General features: G+C 40.7%; 1 protein-coding gene and 1 long non-coding RNA gene across 2 annotated transcripts in view; both read right to left on the bottom strand.

The window, feature by feature from the left end:
- The window catches only part of upb1 (ureidopropionase, beta), a 435,926-nt gene extending 422,564 nt beyond the window's left edge, over window positions 1-13,362 (bottom strand). The window contains exon 1 of the mRNA XM_060930788.1: window positions 13,259-13,362. Within this exon, the coding sequence (XP_060786771.1) occupies window positions 13,259-13,362 (104 nt within the window). The remainder of the gene's footprint in view (window positions 1-13,258) is intronic.
- Window positions 13,363-14,322: 960 nt separating this feature from the next.
- On the bottom strand, window positions 14,323-14,911 carry LOC132892500 (uncharacterized). The gene is made up of 3 exons (XR_009655440.1): window positions 14,823-14,911; window positions 14,646-14,717; window positions 14,323-14,514 (listed from the first exon to the last, which is right to left on the bottom strand). It is a non-coding gene; the product is annotated as an uncharacterized LOC132892500 (long non-coding RNA).
- Window positions 14,912-16,960: the final 2,049 nt, after the last annotated feature.

Here is a 16,960-nt window from a genome sequence, read left to right as displayed (position 1 = left end):
TCTAGCCACCTGGCTGCACCACTGCACTCAAGTCAGAGACGCGAAGCAGGAAGGGGAGGGGGTGAAGAGGGCAGAGCCACACGCTCTGGAAGAGGGGTGGGGGGATTGGGCAAAGCGTTCCATTCTGGCTTTGAGTTTTCTCACAGATCAGCGGTATCAACTTCAGCGAGAACTTGACTGAAATGCGAGTTTGGACGATATGCGTACTTTTTAATGTGAAAACGTACAGTCGTACAATGAGGTAAAAATTCGTAGCGGCTACGCAAGATGCGTACAGGTTGGCAGGTATGCTGGTTCCTCTCGAGGTTTCTTCCTCATGTCGTCTGAGGGAGTTTTTCCTTGCCACCGTCGCTGCAGGCTTGCTCATTGTGGATAGATTAGGGATAAAATTAGCTCATGTTTTAAGTCGTTCAAATTCTGTAAAGCTGCTTTGCGACAATGTTTATTGTTAAAAGCGCTATACAAATAAACTTGATTTGACTTGACTTCCGGTTCACACCTGTACCACACAAATCCTATCGTATTCCCACATGCTGATTGGCTGTTGGTCCAAAAATTTATATTTTATGTATCCGTCACATTACCCTCTTTGTGGAGGGTGTCGATAATCATCTTCTGGACAACTGCTTGAATAGTAATTAACTGAAACTCAAAATGAAATATTCTAATATTTTAAGATGCTTATTTATTTTTTTGGGCTATAGGCCATAATTATCAAAATTAAAACAGAAAAATGCTTCAAACATTTTCATTTAGGTGTCTAGAATATATAATGTTATTTACCAGCTGGGAAGTCCATATCATGAAATACCGTGACTGAGGTCTTGAAAGTACTGACCAAGGCCCTCTGGGCCGAGGTCAGTATTCAAGGCCGAGGTCACGGTATTTCACCATACAGACCGACCTTAAGCTGGTAAGTAATAGATTTATTTTTTTCTTCACAAAATTCTAACAGAAAACAAGAGCGCCCGAAAGGGAAAACCGAGCCGAGCCGCCATTTTGAATCCTCATTCACGGCTGTAATGCAAATTGCTTCCTCTTCGGTATACAAGTGCACTTCCATGGCAGGAAATAAACTACATTTTGCCGCCTATTAGTGTAGCGGCTAACATGAAATTTTCACCAGAATATTTCACTTGGTGAGCAAAGCATGAAAATTGGCACACATGTAGATCAAACCATACTGTTTCCAAAACAATCGTTGGCCATCGCGATTTCCGCCATTTTAAAGATGGCCGCCGCCGTTTTCAAAATGGCGTCATTTTCAACAACCAATTTCCGAAATATGGACATTTATCTTTATCGTGGTCGTTTTTTTGGCCGGATTTTCACAATTTTAATGTAGAAGGCTTTGGTTATTATGTGAGTGAAGTTATAATGACTATTCTTTCAAAATAATTCAACCTGGATCAAAACTGTCCAGGAGCATGATAAAAGTTTGATTCAAAAGGGCAACTAAGAAACTGTTGTTTTATATTCTCAAAAGAGTAAATTGCAAACACTACCAGGGCACAATGGTGCAATTTACTGCCGTTAAACTCAGCATGGGGTTCAGTGTAAGCTTTGTTCATTATTGATGCAAAATCTCCCAAATACATTACGATCTGCCCCATATATACAGGTCGTGATGTCATATCCGAATTGACACCCTGTACTCACGAAGAGGCCGATACTAGGATGTTTCTGCATGCAAAGCATGCAGCGATTAGTGGTTGTAAATCTGTCAATATCGTTTCCTCCGACACAGATGTTGTAATTGGTGTGTCTGTTGATTTGGGTTTAGAACAGTTATGGATAACATTCGGAAAAGGGAAAGATATGAGATGGTTACCAATTCATACCATTGTAGCCAACCTGGGTCCAAGATCAAAGGCATTGCCTTTTTTCCATGCATTCACGGGTTGTGATACCGTTTCCGCGTTTGTTGGAAAAGGGAAAAAGACAGCATGGCAGGCCTGGAATGTGTGTGACAACGCCACAGAAACGTTCCGTAGTCTAAGCAAACCATGTGACTCTTTGACAGAGCAAGACATTGTTGTCATTGAGGAATTTGTCGTCATCATGTACGATCGGTCAAGCATTTCAACGAAAGTTAATGAGACTCGTCTTGATCTTTTTGCCCGCAAACAACGGCCTTATAACAACATCCCACAATCCAGAGCTGCCCTAGTCGAACACATCAAAAGATCAATTCTACAGGCTGGACACACATGGGGTCAGTCACTTTGTAAAACGCAGGACTTACCATCACCATCAAGTTGGGGTTGGACAAAAAATGATGGGGTTTGGGTGCCGTATTGGACGTCAGTAGCACCTATAGAGATCTTGCAGTCACGTGACCGGAAAGTACACAACCGCCATCTTGTCGGTCAAAAACACTGCTGAACTCGTGTACAGAATGGATCAATTTCAACCGACGGACTACACGGCTCATTTTTCTAATGAACAGATAACTAGATATATGTCTAAAATAAATGATCTACAGATTAGTGACCCTTATGGCTTACCGTACGGAGTTTTCACGACCGGATTTTGAACTGCCAGCGGAATACCCGGACGTGTATAATTACCTCATTAACTTTCCCTCGCTGTTCAGTGGTGAAGCACTGCGTGCCTATAAATCTCTGGACAGTTATCTTTACAGAAATTCAGGATTTGTCAGCGACTCAGATGTGGCATCTTGTAAACAAGAATCCTCATTGGACGGGTAAGTCACTTAAGTATTGAGTATAGCACTGACCAGCCGATTATAGAATAGAATAAGGTAATTCCAGCTGTAATTCCAAATCGTCCATCTTGTTTACATGGATCTGGCGTTGGAGAGGTAGAGGCTTGGCAGTGGAGATTTGAGTGGCTGTTTTCTGAGCTTAGTCAACAGGCCGGCTCTGCAGCCTCGCTTTTGCTTCCGCTCCCGGCGCCGCCTCCATCGCTTTGCTTCCGATAACAATCCACGGAGACCCCGCTGGTCTTGCTATCTCATCCGGAATGTTGTGCATGCGATGGAAATCGCTACAAACCGTCATTTTCTGCTGGAAACCAATGTCCAGTAAGTCCATACAGTTGTAGTGGATATTGAAGTCCGGTACAGACGAACAACACGCAAAAATACACACAAAAAACAAACCGTGCACAGGTAGGGAGAGCTTGTAGCCGCAGCCATTGTAGTAGAATTGTATATAGTAGGGTTTTCCAGAAGAAAAGGTAGAAGTAAAAGCAGAAATAGAACCAGAAGTAGAAGTACAAGGCGGAATATGGCGTTTGACCGACAAGATGGCGTCTGTCACAATCTGGATCGGCTGTGACGTCACATGCAAGTGCTCCATAGCAGCATCATGTCAGGAACTGGTCAAGTGTGGATGTAGAATAAACTGTTCTGGCAACTGTAAATGCTTTAAATCAGGACTGTCTTGCACTGCTCTCTGTAGTTGTAACTGCTCAGAAGATTAGATCCGCTGAGTCTTAGTGTAAACGGCTATTTATAAAAAAAAAAGTCTGTATTTCTGGAATGTCTTGCGCATGCGCAGTGCGTATTCACGTTAGTTTTGTACAAAATAACTATTATGGCTATGGGGAGTCATATTGAGGTAGATATTAGCAAAAGAAAAGAATTTAAATTAAAAATGGTACATATAATAATAAAACTAGTAGGCGAAAACTGTAAAAATGACACCATTTTGAAAATCATGGCAGCCATCTTGAAAATGGTGGAAACTTGAGTGTCCAACGATGATTTTTGGTCAGGTACATGCAGACAAAGTTTCATGCAAAATTTGGTGCTTTGCTCACCAAGTGAAATATTTTACCAGCTATCCGCTCCACTATATGTAGTCCCCTATTTATACAAAATTGAGTCATTCAGGATTCAGCCATGTTTTTGCTCAGCGTTAGCAAGAGTTTAAGGTTTTTAGCTTTCTCCTGAAATGTTTTTTTTATTTCTTCTTCCTCAGGGTAGTAAAACTCACTTTCGCTGTGAAGACTGTCGTTATTGCTATCCATGCTGTAAAATTAATGCTATTCTCCTGAGAAATGCTGGCAAAAATTTATAAGATTTTTGATAAAAAATGTTGACAAAAATTGCTACCATGTTTGTTATTGTTGTGAACGAGCGAGTCGCCAGAGGTCCGTAACCGGGGCCCGTAACTGGGTTCCGTACCGTAGGATATGGACCGGCTCGCCAGCCAGAGTGCAGGATTTGATGAAAACCACACCGCGAAAAAATAATAAATTTTACTTTCTTAAATAACTGATGGAAAATATTGAACTTTTTCACGATATCCTAATTTTTTGAGGGGGGGGGGCATATAGTTAAGACTACTGAAACTATACTGAAAGGTGTCAGTTATGTAATGTTGCTGACATGATTTCAATCTGACGAAGAACAGATCTTTTCTGTCTATTTTTACTGAGTACCGCTTACCTCACATGTGAAAAATAGGCACCACAACTAAACTATTGATGACACACCGCTGCAGCGATGTTCGAGCTGCGCTTGAAACGTGCGTCTCATGTAGGCTGTGTGGCTGCTCTAACCCAGGCTGTGTCCAAAATCACTCACTCTTCACTACTCCCTACTCACTATCTAGGGAATTCTATATAGAGGACTATACAGTATAGTGAGCTCACTGGTTAAAGGTGGAGTACGAGATTTTGGAATAACGGTTCCCGCAAGCCATATTTTGAAAAGAAACACGCCCGCCCTCGCCATGCTCACACCCCCCGCGTCTCCACCCCTCCTCCCCCTCCCCCCGCGTCTCCACCCCCCTCCCTACCCGCGCCTCCAAAGCATGTTGCCAAAACCATGTTTATGTGAACATAATGGTACTTACAGGTCAGAGCCTGAGAGTGAATCCGAACGAATAGTGGATACGGGAGGAGGAGGTGGTTTCCAAAACCCATGATTCATTGGTGTCGAACTGGCTTGTGCCATGCCTTCATAACTAAGAAAACAATAAATAACACTACGTTCAGACTGCAACCTGAAACGACCCATATCCGATTTGTTGTGAAATCCGATTTTTTTGTTAGGCCGTTCACATTACCAATTATATAAGACTTGTATGCGATCTCCAATATGAACGGAAAACGACCCAAAAGTGTCCCGCATGCGCAAATTGACACGTAATAAGCACATCATGTGCTGTGTGTGTGAGTGAGTGAGAGTGTCTCTGTGTGAGAGGGTGTGTGTGTGTGTGTGTGTGTGTGTGAGAGAATGAGAGTGCCTCTGCGTGAGAGAGAGGGTGTGTGTGTGTGTGTGTGTGTGAGAGAGAGAGAGAGAGAGAGTGAGTGAGTGGGGCCGTGGCAGCAACCTCCGTTGAAAGATTGATTGATTGATTGATTGATTGATTGATTGATTGATTGATTGAAGTGCGCAAGCTCTCTACATAAACACTGTCTAGTGCAGACATCCCAAGTCTCCCGGAAGTTCCGGGAGTCTCCCGCATATTGATAGTGGCTCCCTGATGCCCGCAAATTGGAGAATATCCAATTATAAATGAAATAAATGAGAAAAAAAAAAAAAACGTTCGGACACTGCTGCGCCGTTATTTATGTCATTAATGTTGCACAATTAAAACGTGCCAGATCAGTTGGCTGGTGGGTTTTCAAAATAATAAATACATGCATGCATTTTTGTGATAAATACATATTATACTGAGCGCAGGCGACATGGTGGTGTAGTGGTTAGCGCTGTCGCCTCACAGCAAGAAGGTCTGGGTTCAAGCCCCATGGCCGGCGAGGGCCTTTCTGTGCGGAGTTTGCATGTTCTCCCCGTGTCCGTGTGGGTTTCCTCCGGGTGCGCCGGTTTCCCCCCACAGTCCAAAGACATGCAGGTTAGGTTAACTGGCGACTCTAAATTGACCGTAGGTATGAGTGTGAATGGTTGTCTGTGTCTATGTGTCAGGTCCTGTGATGACCTGGCGACTTGTCCAGGGTGTACCCCGCCTTTCGCCCGTAGTCAGCTGGGATAGGCTCCAGCTTGCCTGTGACCCTGTAGAACAGGATAAAGCGGCTAGAAATAATGTGAATGGGATACGGAGCGCATTTCCCACATTAATAAGTACAAAATACTTTGTGCCTGCTGCATCTTTCAGTTCTTCTAAATCAAGGCTGAATAATTTCTTCTTTGCCACTGCCTTTTATGAAATCAAATTTGAGGCTTTTGATTAATGTCTTGGTCTGCACTGTAACTTTTATTCTTGTATTTTACCTGTTTTATTCTATTTTAGCTTTTTTTCTGTTCTCCTACTATTTTTAATTGTACACCAATGTCCGTTTATGTGTTTCTTCCTCCGTCCATTCACCCCCAACACATTTTTTTTCTTTCAGCGTGACCACAATGCATGATGGTATATATTGCTTGGTTAGTGACCATCAGTTGTACACTACTTTTCATGATACATTGTGGGATACTATGAGTCCACTATATAGGATGTAATAATTCTCACTATTGAGGTATTTCACCTGACGTCACAGGGTCACGTGACGCCCCGGTGTCCGCCATTTTGGACGGCAAGCTAGCTAATGTCAACATCATAGTACCTAGTATGTTGCTGTAGCAACGTTTACGTTCAGTCATTTGGATGACTGTTAAAACCTTTCAGTCTCAAGTTTTTCCTTTACTGTATTTACTAGTTTACTGAGCCGGCCAGCCCCGGAGCGGGCTAGCTAGCTAGCCCGCCCCGGCCAGCCCCGGAGCGCTAGCTAGCTAGCCTGCCCCGGCCAGCCCCGGAGCGCTAGCTAGCTAGCCCGCCCCGGCCAGCCCCGGAGCGCGCTCAGTAAACTAGTAAATACAGTAAAGGAAAAACTTATAACGGGCCATGTCTCAACAGACTAAGAAGTTATTTCAATGACATTTAATAACATTTTGTTTATCCTGAGGACCGAAAGTAAATGAAAATGTGAACAAATCTTAGCTGTCAGTGAACAGTCCTGGTGGAAGCAGGTAAACGTCGTTCTCTAAGCCTGCTAACCTCAATTTTTGCAAATACCTCTCCCTCTGCTCGCCCTGTAAATGCCCTACGTCGCTGGATAGTGAAGGTGTTTTCTGCATCTCGCTCCTTTTTCTTTTATGTTTTTCGTTTGTCGCCTTCCTCGCATTCAAACTGATTCGAGCCGTGCCGTCCAAAATGGCAGCATCACATGACTTGGTCACGTGAGTGAAATACCTCAATACACTTGGACAGCACTACAAAATGGTAAACTCACTAGTGAGTAACGAGTGATTTCGGACACAGGGCCAGTGTTTCTCAATCACTGGGCCGCAGCCCATTAGCGGGCCGCGAATTTTTTTTTCCCCCAAGTTGAAGCTAATTTGTACTCGTAGTAGGGTCCAATTGCTGCATTGCATCAGACGTCACAGCCGCCTCATTAAGCTAAGGTCACACTACAGTTCACGATGCTTTACAACAGGTTATCGATGAAAATGAGGCATTTTGGTGGCGATGCATGGTGATCTACACATGAGCTAAAAGTTGTGGTCGCACAGCAGGTGAACACTGAACTGTCATGCCTTTGCGCACCTGAGTTTGTCGCAGCTCAAGTGGCCGCGCTCACTCACGGAGTGCGTTGTGCACTCTTGGGACCCAGTCATTATGGGAAACACCTGATACTGATTTGAGCGCAATCACCATGCACAGATACAGACGCTATTTTCACAGAGGCTTTGCAAGGAATTATCATCATCACTGTCACATTTGTTTCTAGCCATGTTTATAACACTGTTTAAATACTCTGCTTTATGATTCTGCTTCCTGTTTTGCTTTCGTTTTTGGAAATATAACACCTGCTAATAAACACTCTTCCTGCACTTAGATCCATCTACTGCCATCTATTTTGTACATAGTGTCTTGATCCCCAGATCTTTAACCCAGCCACATATAAAAAGGTGTATGCCTCCATGCTCTTCCAGGTTTTCATCTGTTTGTCCATGTAGAACAATGTCTGCAGCACCAGGTAGTTTGAGATGTCGAGGAACTCAATGGATCGATAATTTTCCAATTCATAGGAAAAATCCTTCTTTGTTAACATGCAAGAATCTGTCCTATTGCATGGTTTATATATACACACTAGGGTTGGGCGGTATTACGGTAAGAAGGTATCCCGAGGTATCCAAAAGTACCAACGGTATCGGTCTCATTACCGTCATTTTAAAAAAATATATAATATCTAAATAAATATGGAGTACATGAGGTCATAATATAAAATAATAAATTGAAGATCATTCCGAATAACTGTGTGATCGTATTTTCACTAATTCTATCAATTTCCTAAAGAAGTTTTCATCGCGTGCAGGGTTGTTTATGTCGTTACCATGGCAACCCTGCGTGACATTTTGGAGTCTGACAGAAAGCTTCGCAAGAGACTGAGAGCGGGGGTGTCATGGCTCAGATGGCTAAGGCACCGTACCATAAATCCGGGGACCCGGGTTCGATTCCGACCCGAGGTTATTTCCCGATCCCGTCTCTTTCTCCCCCGCTCATTTCCTGTCTCTCTATACTGTCCTATCTTAAAAAAAAAAAAAAAAGGACTGAGACCGCGGTTGAAAGATGGCAAGTCAAGATAACGAGTTAGTGGCAAAAAAAAATACAACATCGGCAGTGTGGCAGTATTTTGGTTTCAAACCAAACGAAAAATCTAATATGTCCCCTAAGGCACACCATAGCCTGGGGTACTCCACTTCCACGAGATCTCTCCAATGAGTTGTGTTTTGAGTAGGTTACATGAGTAACAACAAGGTAAAATAATATAACGTATGACATTTGGGATGTGGGTAATAAACGTTTGAAATGTCATCTACTGAAGAAACGGAAGAAAACATCGTAGCGTAAACTGTTAGGTTTCTGGTGGGAATTAGCAATGCGCTTGCTGTCTTTGTTGGGTGTGTTAAACCGTATGGATTTAAGTGGAATAATTGTAAGGAGTTATGTGATCAAGACAACGTTTTAAGCAAGGTAAGGCCATTTGATTATTAATTTCCCCACCATGGCATGACGTGGGCCCATATGATTTTGCCTTGTGCAGCTATCACGCATTTGAATTAGGTTCGCCTCATTTGCGCTGAAGAATATGGTTTATCGCGCAGTCTAAACGGACTTGGGTGTTGGTTGATTCTTTTTCTTTTTTTTATTTCCCATGCTTGAAAGGGTATGATCCTGCTCATCGTGTACTTTTTTTGATGGAGTAGGTGAAATAGTGCTGCAAATGGCGTTTCAACGCAGACATGTGTAAACGACAGTTGAATGCTATTTTCAAGATGAAGGAAGAGTTGCGTGATGCTTTGAAATATCTCTTAATCCATTCATCAATGCACAAAATTCGCTTTGCTGCTTAATCCATACCACAATGCACATAATTCGCTATGCTGCTTTTAAATAGTACATTTGAGGCATAGGCGCACGTTACACAGTAGGCCGAAACAAAATATTATTTTTTTCTCGGTAATACCGTATACCCCGGGAAAACACAGAGACGGTTTAAAGGTATCAAAATTTGGATACCGCCCAACCCTAATACACACTTCTTTTGAGTGTACTTCTTGGTTTTAATAATTTGCTTGCTTGCTGTACACAAACATGATAAGTTCTTGTGTTAATCGACCAGTCTCCACTTTTGGATCATTAATCCCTTTTAACTGAGAATGCCCTGCTTGCATGGTTTTATGTTGGCTTCTGGTACACCCATACAGTTTTAAATACAATACCTACAATTAAAAAGTTTATTTTTATTGCATTTATTTAATTCCTGGGCTCCCATCCGTAACAGGGAGTGATGTTGCATTCCAATAATACATTTTACAATAGGTTATTAGATTCTAATAGAATGTCGGGTCAGCCACAATCAGATGTACCTACTTGTTTGAGATCATGTAACACTATGTAACAGCCTTCTATTTATGTTTATTAAACTATTTCATATGTTGTAATGGTAGACTATCATTGCCAATGTATGACGTCACAATAGTTTTGTCAATGGGGGGTGCTGAACCTAATTTGTTTTCTTTGTCACTGCAAAGTTGAAAATGGCCTGAGAAATCTTATTTAATGCATTTTAATCTCATTTCATCTCTAGCCGCTTTATCCTGTTCTACAGGGTCGCAGGCAAGCTGGAGCCTATCCCAGCTGACTACGGGCGAAAGGCGGGGTACACCCTGGACAAGTCGCCAGGTGCATTTTAATAAACACTTTAAATTAAATACAGACATTTTATGTAGTATGTGATATGATTTGATACAAAAACCTTGTTGCTGGGGGCATATGTTTGCAAAATTCACATGCCAAAGATTTTGCGTGTCATTTCCGTTGTTTTCTGTAGTGTCCGTAACGGTCTTGCTGTAACAGAATGCTGCAGAATTTTTTACCATTTTTGGTGATTATGACATGCATTGGTCCTTGGCCTCATGTAGGGCTCTAGTTACATATTCATACGTCTTTAGTTGTTATATTAATAGATATATTTGCAATATGTAGTGTCCGTAATGGGTGTAGTGTCCGTAATGCCAAATTGATATTTTGGTAAAGCCAGTTAATTGAGACTTCTTGACAAATTTAAATGAAACCTTCATGTGAGAATGACGCAAATTAATCATATTCTTCTCTCAAAGTTGTAATTGATTGAATTAAGACCCCACAGGCCAACTATTTGAAGACTAAATTATTATAATCAAGATGTTACCAAGACATATTTTGACCATTCAAGATACAGCCCTGGCTTGTTAATAACATTTTTTTACATAATGTGCTTTTTAACACTTTTGTTTTTGAGACGGCTATTCATGTACAGTTGAACCTCGTTTGAGTGGCCTCCCCTATTGCCGGCCAAAAGTGGCCTTATAAATGAGGTGGTTGTTCACGAGAGGTCCAAATGCATCCATGAGACAGCCAAATGCGGCCTTTCATAAGAGGTGGCTACTCACATAAGTGACCTCTCTAGAGAGGTATTACAATTACTAGTATTTTCCAAAAGCGTGTTTAAGTATGTATAACATGTGGTGTTGATCCTGTGTTGATATTGATATACTAGTATTACCCAGTAGGTTTCGCCCTGCTGCATGATGCAATGTTCGAGTAGTCACCCTTGTTTTTTAATAATTCGTTAAGGTGTAATGTGTAGTAGATGCAGTGTGTCATGACTAATTGTACTAAAAACATTTCTCTGAAACACGTCCCATGTTGTGACTTTGGGAATAACCCAAGACACACTGTGTAGTGTCCGTAACGTTATGTGTAACATTGTTCAACAAGTATATAAGCTATGTAATCTTTGATGGAAAGGAAAACTAACTGTCAATTAATTAAGGAACTAGTATAATAAGCCGATACTATGCATAAAATGATGTTTTGTGAGCCCAATAATTGGAGCTTTAATAAAGTGTTGTGAAATTTTGTGTTTCTCTGTCTAATATCGGGGTCCCTGATAACGTGTCACATAACTAGAAGACCCAGCAAATATATGTAACTATACTCAATTGTAACATTTGACAGGGCAATTTATGGCATAACAGTTCGTTGCCCCATCAACATTTGCTTTTGAGGTGTTTTAAGTGGATCTATCCCGTTATATTTTTTAATGTAGTGTCCATAATGTCAACAACCTAGCAGAATGGGGCATGTATAAAATGAGGTATATTTTCAAAATGGAAAGAGAATGCTACATGAAATTTTAGGTATGGGACCCCAATATGTTCAAGCCCATAATATCACAGTTTTGACCATTTTGGGTAACCTTGGGTTTTTTGTTATTTTGGAACCTATAAGGTCCATCTGATCTTGGCTGACCCGTAGATGAGCCAAAATAATTGGTGATCATTTTTTAATGGGCCCCAACTCGTTACAAGCATGAATAAGTGCGCCTCAAAGCAGAAAAGGTTGAGAACTCCTGCTCTAACCTATTAATATGGGTGCCAAAATGAAAACCAATGCACTTGTGAGTACATTACCAGCTGCAGAAAGGGCACGGTATGTGGAAAAACTGGCTGTGATTGATGGGTTTGACCCATATGATAAGACTCGGGGCAAGGGAGAATGGAAACATAAGGAGGACCGGACACCAATTCTGCCATCTGTTTGCTACCCAGACATTGTAAACTATTTGTTGTTTACACCCAATGCCTACACTCAGTGTTTGAACTATGCCGATATTTTCGGGGGGTCCCTTTTTTCCCCTTGGGGGGAGGGTGCTTGCGCTTGCCTCAGAGTGCGGCTCTCCAAACACATGAGAAGCCTATCTTACGCACATATCACGCGGACTCCACACCTCCACACACGCATCACGTCTGAAGTCATAACTCATCAGGGGAAATCGTGTCCGCATTGGCATGTTCAAAAAACAACCTCGCATCAACAATGATACCACACGCAAGAAAAAAAAAAGTCAGGCTACTCAACAACCAACCTGGCAGCAGCGAGTAAGCCCCAAACCATCCTAAATTATTATTATTATTATTATTATTAAATTGTAGAAGTCTGGGAGGCTTGCTCCTCATACAGTTATCAACTTGGGGCTAATTTAGCATGTTTTAAATCTGAATTTCTTGCGTTTGCTTACCTCAAAGTGTCCGCAGATCATGCACAGACTTATCCATTATATCCACAGTTTTTTGCCAAGTCTCACACAGGTTTCTTTCAAGTCTACCGTTGGGCCAATAAATCATAAATAAAACAGCTCAGATTTGTTTGTTTAAGTCGTTTGCCACTCCACTTTATTCTCGTGGGTTCACATACCGCTGCCGTTATTTCCCCCTAATCACGAGTTTGTTGGTCTTCCAAAATGGCGCAGGGTCTGTTTACTTCCGGTTTCGGGTGACGTCAGTGAAAGGGGTCTATAGAATTCCCTAGATAGTAAGTAGGGAGTAGTGAATGAGTGATTGATTGATTTCGGACACAGCTCAGGTTGTTTGGCCAAAGTCCATAAATAATCATTTCCACATTATGCCCTGCATTTAAACGCAAGATTAAAACTACTGAAAAGTATGAAACAGTATATAAAGCATTTAATAATCTAAGATAACCTTGTTTGTCTGTATTACGGTATATAATGTAATTATATAATACAATAACTTTAGGCTATTCATATTAAAATCATCTATGGGATTTTAGGTCCAATAAAATATTAGGCTATTAGACCTAATTTCTTTACTAAATTTGGATATAAGAACGCCAGTCTACCTATTACGCTACGTTATGGCAGTGCCGGTACGATAAAAACTGGGACAGATTTTGGTCAAGCAACTATTCAAAAAGTACTCACATTGCTGTGCACTTACCTCAGTTCTTTTCCGTATAAAATACGTTTAACCTCTTTGAGTTCCACATCTGGTATATGGGCTTCCAACGTCTTTTCGAGTGACTCAAATACATATTCGGACATTATAACAGCTCTGAAGGGACTAGTTAGAAACTTTTAAGTCCTCGAAGCTGCTCGGTCTGAAACCACGGTTATAGACCCCTTGCGCTGACGTCACACTTATGCTGGCAACCGCCGATACCCTTGTCCTGGGGGAACTTTCTTTACATACTGTTCACGTACTGAAGACGAGCGATATTGAAGATGTCCGACATCTGTTGTCCGAAGAAAACTACAGCTAAAAAAAGCTCTACTACCGGATTATTTGGATAATCTTAATCAGAAAGAAGCAAAGGATATACACGGAAATTATATTAGTGAAGTAATATTTGGATGACAATAATAGAACACACAACTTTTAACAGGTGATCTGAAATTTCTTCCTACCTATAATTTCTTCCTACCCGTAGCGGAAATTTATAGCTGTATCTGATATTTTGTCCTACCTTGTGAAAATATCCTACCAGCACATATATCTTCTTCCCTCTGTGTTCAGGGTGGTAGCAAATTATTATAGACATCAAACCCCTATAAATATCTGCTTCCCTCCATCTTTTAGGTGGTAGCACATTATTATAGATATCAAATCCCCATAAATATCTGCTTCCTCTGTGTTGAGGGTGGTAGCAAATTATTATAGACATATAACCCCTATAAATATCTGCTTCCCTCCATCTTTTAGGTGGTAGCACATTATTATAGATATCAAATCCCCATAAATATCTTCTTCCCTCTGTGTTCAGGGTGGTAGCAAATTATTATAGACATCAAACCCCTATAAATATCTGCTTCCCTCCATCTTTTAGGTGGTAGCACATTATTATAGATATCAAATCCCCATAAATATCTGCTTCCTCTGTGTTCAGGGTGGTAGCAAATTATTACAGTACAGTGAATATGGTCCAACAACTACTTCAACTTTGCCGCGGTCTTTAGCCGCCCAGAGTTCCTTCACTAAAACAAATACAAAGAAAAAGTGTGGCAAAATATATTTATTAACTTTATGAAAACGTGAATAAATCTTGCAACTTCTGCAGCTGATTTGGACTTGAGTGGAAAAGCTTCCACCCACTTGGAAAAAAAATCAGTAGCTGTCAAAATGTATTGAAAGCCATTGACAGTTTTGGGAAGTGGTCCAGTAAGGTCGATCCCAATCAAATCCCACACGCCAGAGACCTAAAAAAAAAGTAATATAAAGATAACCATAACACTAAACTGTTCACCTCCCATATGGACATAGGGAGAATGTGATTTCACACTATTGTTACCTACTGTATAGTTTTGCACGAGTATTAATATGTATTTACCTTTATCGGCTGCAACTCCCCCACTGCAGTCAATGGTTTTCCAACCTTTTGGCATCTGTCACATTCTAAGATCTTGAAAATATATAAACTACATTATTAACATTATTTGTGTGTGACAGTCAGTTTATATTAAACAAACAAACAAACAAACAAAAAAAAACATTAAAAAAACCATACCCAATTTTTTATGTCTACAGACATCCCGGTCCAGTAGAACCTGGAAGAGATTGCTGCCCATGTTTTAAGGATGCCAGTATGACCTCCCATGGGGGGAGGAATGGAACTCCATGAAAAGTCTCCTGGCTTCCTCCCTCTTTTTCACCACCTTCTTATTACCAAACCAGATATCTTTTCCTGTTAATGATACATTACTTTAATAATGCTTTATCGCCACATTCAGTATTCTAAATAACATGCATCATAGACTTGTGATACTAACCCCTTACTCTGAATTTGGAGGCATATCTCCTCAGGTTTTGCCTCTGACTTTTTCCATACCCCGAGGGGTATGTGCCTTCTGTCAGGAGGGCATGCACCTGATCCCATTTACTTTCCATGTCTGTACAGTAATGTTAAAATGACTGTAGGTCAATACACTCTCAAAAGAGATGTGTTAAAAACAACACATATTTAACACATCAGCGTGTTTATATAAGGACAACACAGTTTGTGTTAATAAATGTGTTGAACTCTATAACACAGTAACTGTGTTGAACTATTTAACACACTAGTGTGTTAAATAGTTCAACACAGTTACTGTGTTATAGAGTTCAACACATTTATTAACACAAACTGTGTTGTCCTTATATAAACACGCTGATGTGTTAAATATGTGTTGTTTTTAACACATCTCTTTTGAGAGTGTATCATAGAGACTTGCAAACGAGCCTATGTAATACCAGAGACATGCAAACCCTGCGCTAATGTAAAGGTAGGCTACTGAGTAAGTTTCGAAACAGCTGGTAAACAGAGCTATTACACATCGAACTGCATGCTCTCAGAAACAATCATATCATGTATCATAAAAACGTACATCGTCTTGTAAACTAGCTTAGGCTACACAGTGAGACAATGTATTGTAAAGATGTATTTCATCTCGCAAACTGCAAAGTCTGGGCTAATTTCGTAGGCGCATGAGCAAGTTTTATGACTACATGAAAATGACAATGCTTCGCAGTATTAGCTATTCAAACTGCATTCAAACACATATCATGCACGTGGCAAGTTGAACTATTTGACTGTCAAACATATGCATTGAATACTGGTCATAGAAGGTATTAAAAATACAAGAAACTAACCTTGTGTAATACAGTAGCAGAAAATTATGGCCCTGTGAATTCGCCGTTGTACGCATGCGCAGTTAACTCGGGTAGGACGTTTTCATGGGTAGGAAGAAATTTCAGAACACCTGCTCCGAACAGGCACATAACAAATGTGCCGTATGTATCACTTCACCTATCACATACAGTGGTGCTTGAAAATTTGTGAACCCTTTAGAATTTTCTATATTTCTGCATAAATATGACCTAAAATATCATCAGATTTAAACATCAGTCCTAAAAGTAGATAAAGAGAACCCAGTTAAACAAATGAGACAAAAATATTATACTTGGTCATTTATTTATTGAGGAAAATGATCCAATATTACATTTCTGTGAGTGGCAAAAGTATGTGAACCTCTAGGATTAGCAGTTAATTTGAAGGTGAAATTATAGTCAGCTGTTTTCAATCAATGGGATGACAATCAGGTGTGAGTGGGCACGCTGTTTTACAACCCCGATTCCAAAAAAGTTGGGACAAAGTGCAAATTGTAAATAAAAACGGAATGCAATGATGTGGAAGTTTCAAAATTCCATATTTTATTCAGAATAGAACATAGATGACATATCAAATGTTTAAACTGAGAAAATGTATCATTTAAAGAGAAAAATTAGGTGATTTTAAATTTCATGACAACAACACATCTCAAAAAAGTTGGGACAAGGCCATGTTTACCACTGTGAGACATCCCCTTTTCTCTTTACAACAGTCTGTAAACGTCTGGGGACTGAGGAGACAAGTTGCTCAAGTTTAGGGATAGGAATGTTAACCCATTCTTGTCTAATGTAGGATTCTAGTTGCTCGACTGTCTTACGTCTTTTTTGTCGTATCTTCCATTTTATGATGCGCCAAATGTTTTCTATGGGTGAAAGATCTGGACTGCAGGCTGGCCAGTTCAGTACCCGGACCCTTCTTCTACGCAGCCATGATGCTGTAATTGCTGCAATATGTGGTTTGGCATTGTCATGTTGGAAAATGCAAGGTCTTCCCTGAAA

This window comes from Neoarius graeffei, chromosome 10 (assembly GCF_027579695.1).
Source record: "Neoarius graeffei isolate fNeoGra1 chromosome 10, fNeoGra1.pri, whole genome shotgun sequence".
Taxonomy (NCBI): Eukaryota; Metazoa; Chordata; class Actinopteri; order Siluriformes; family Ariidae; genus Neoarius; species Neoarius graeffei.
This window is presented reverse-complemented; position numbering and strand designations above follow the sequence as displayed.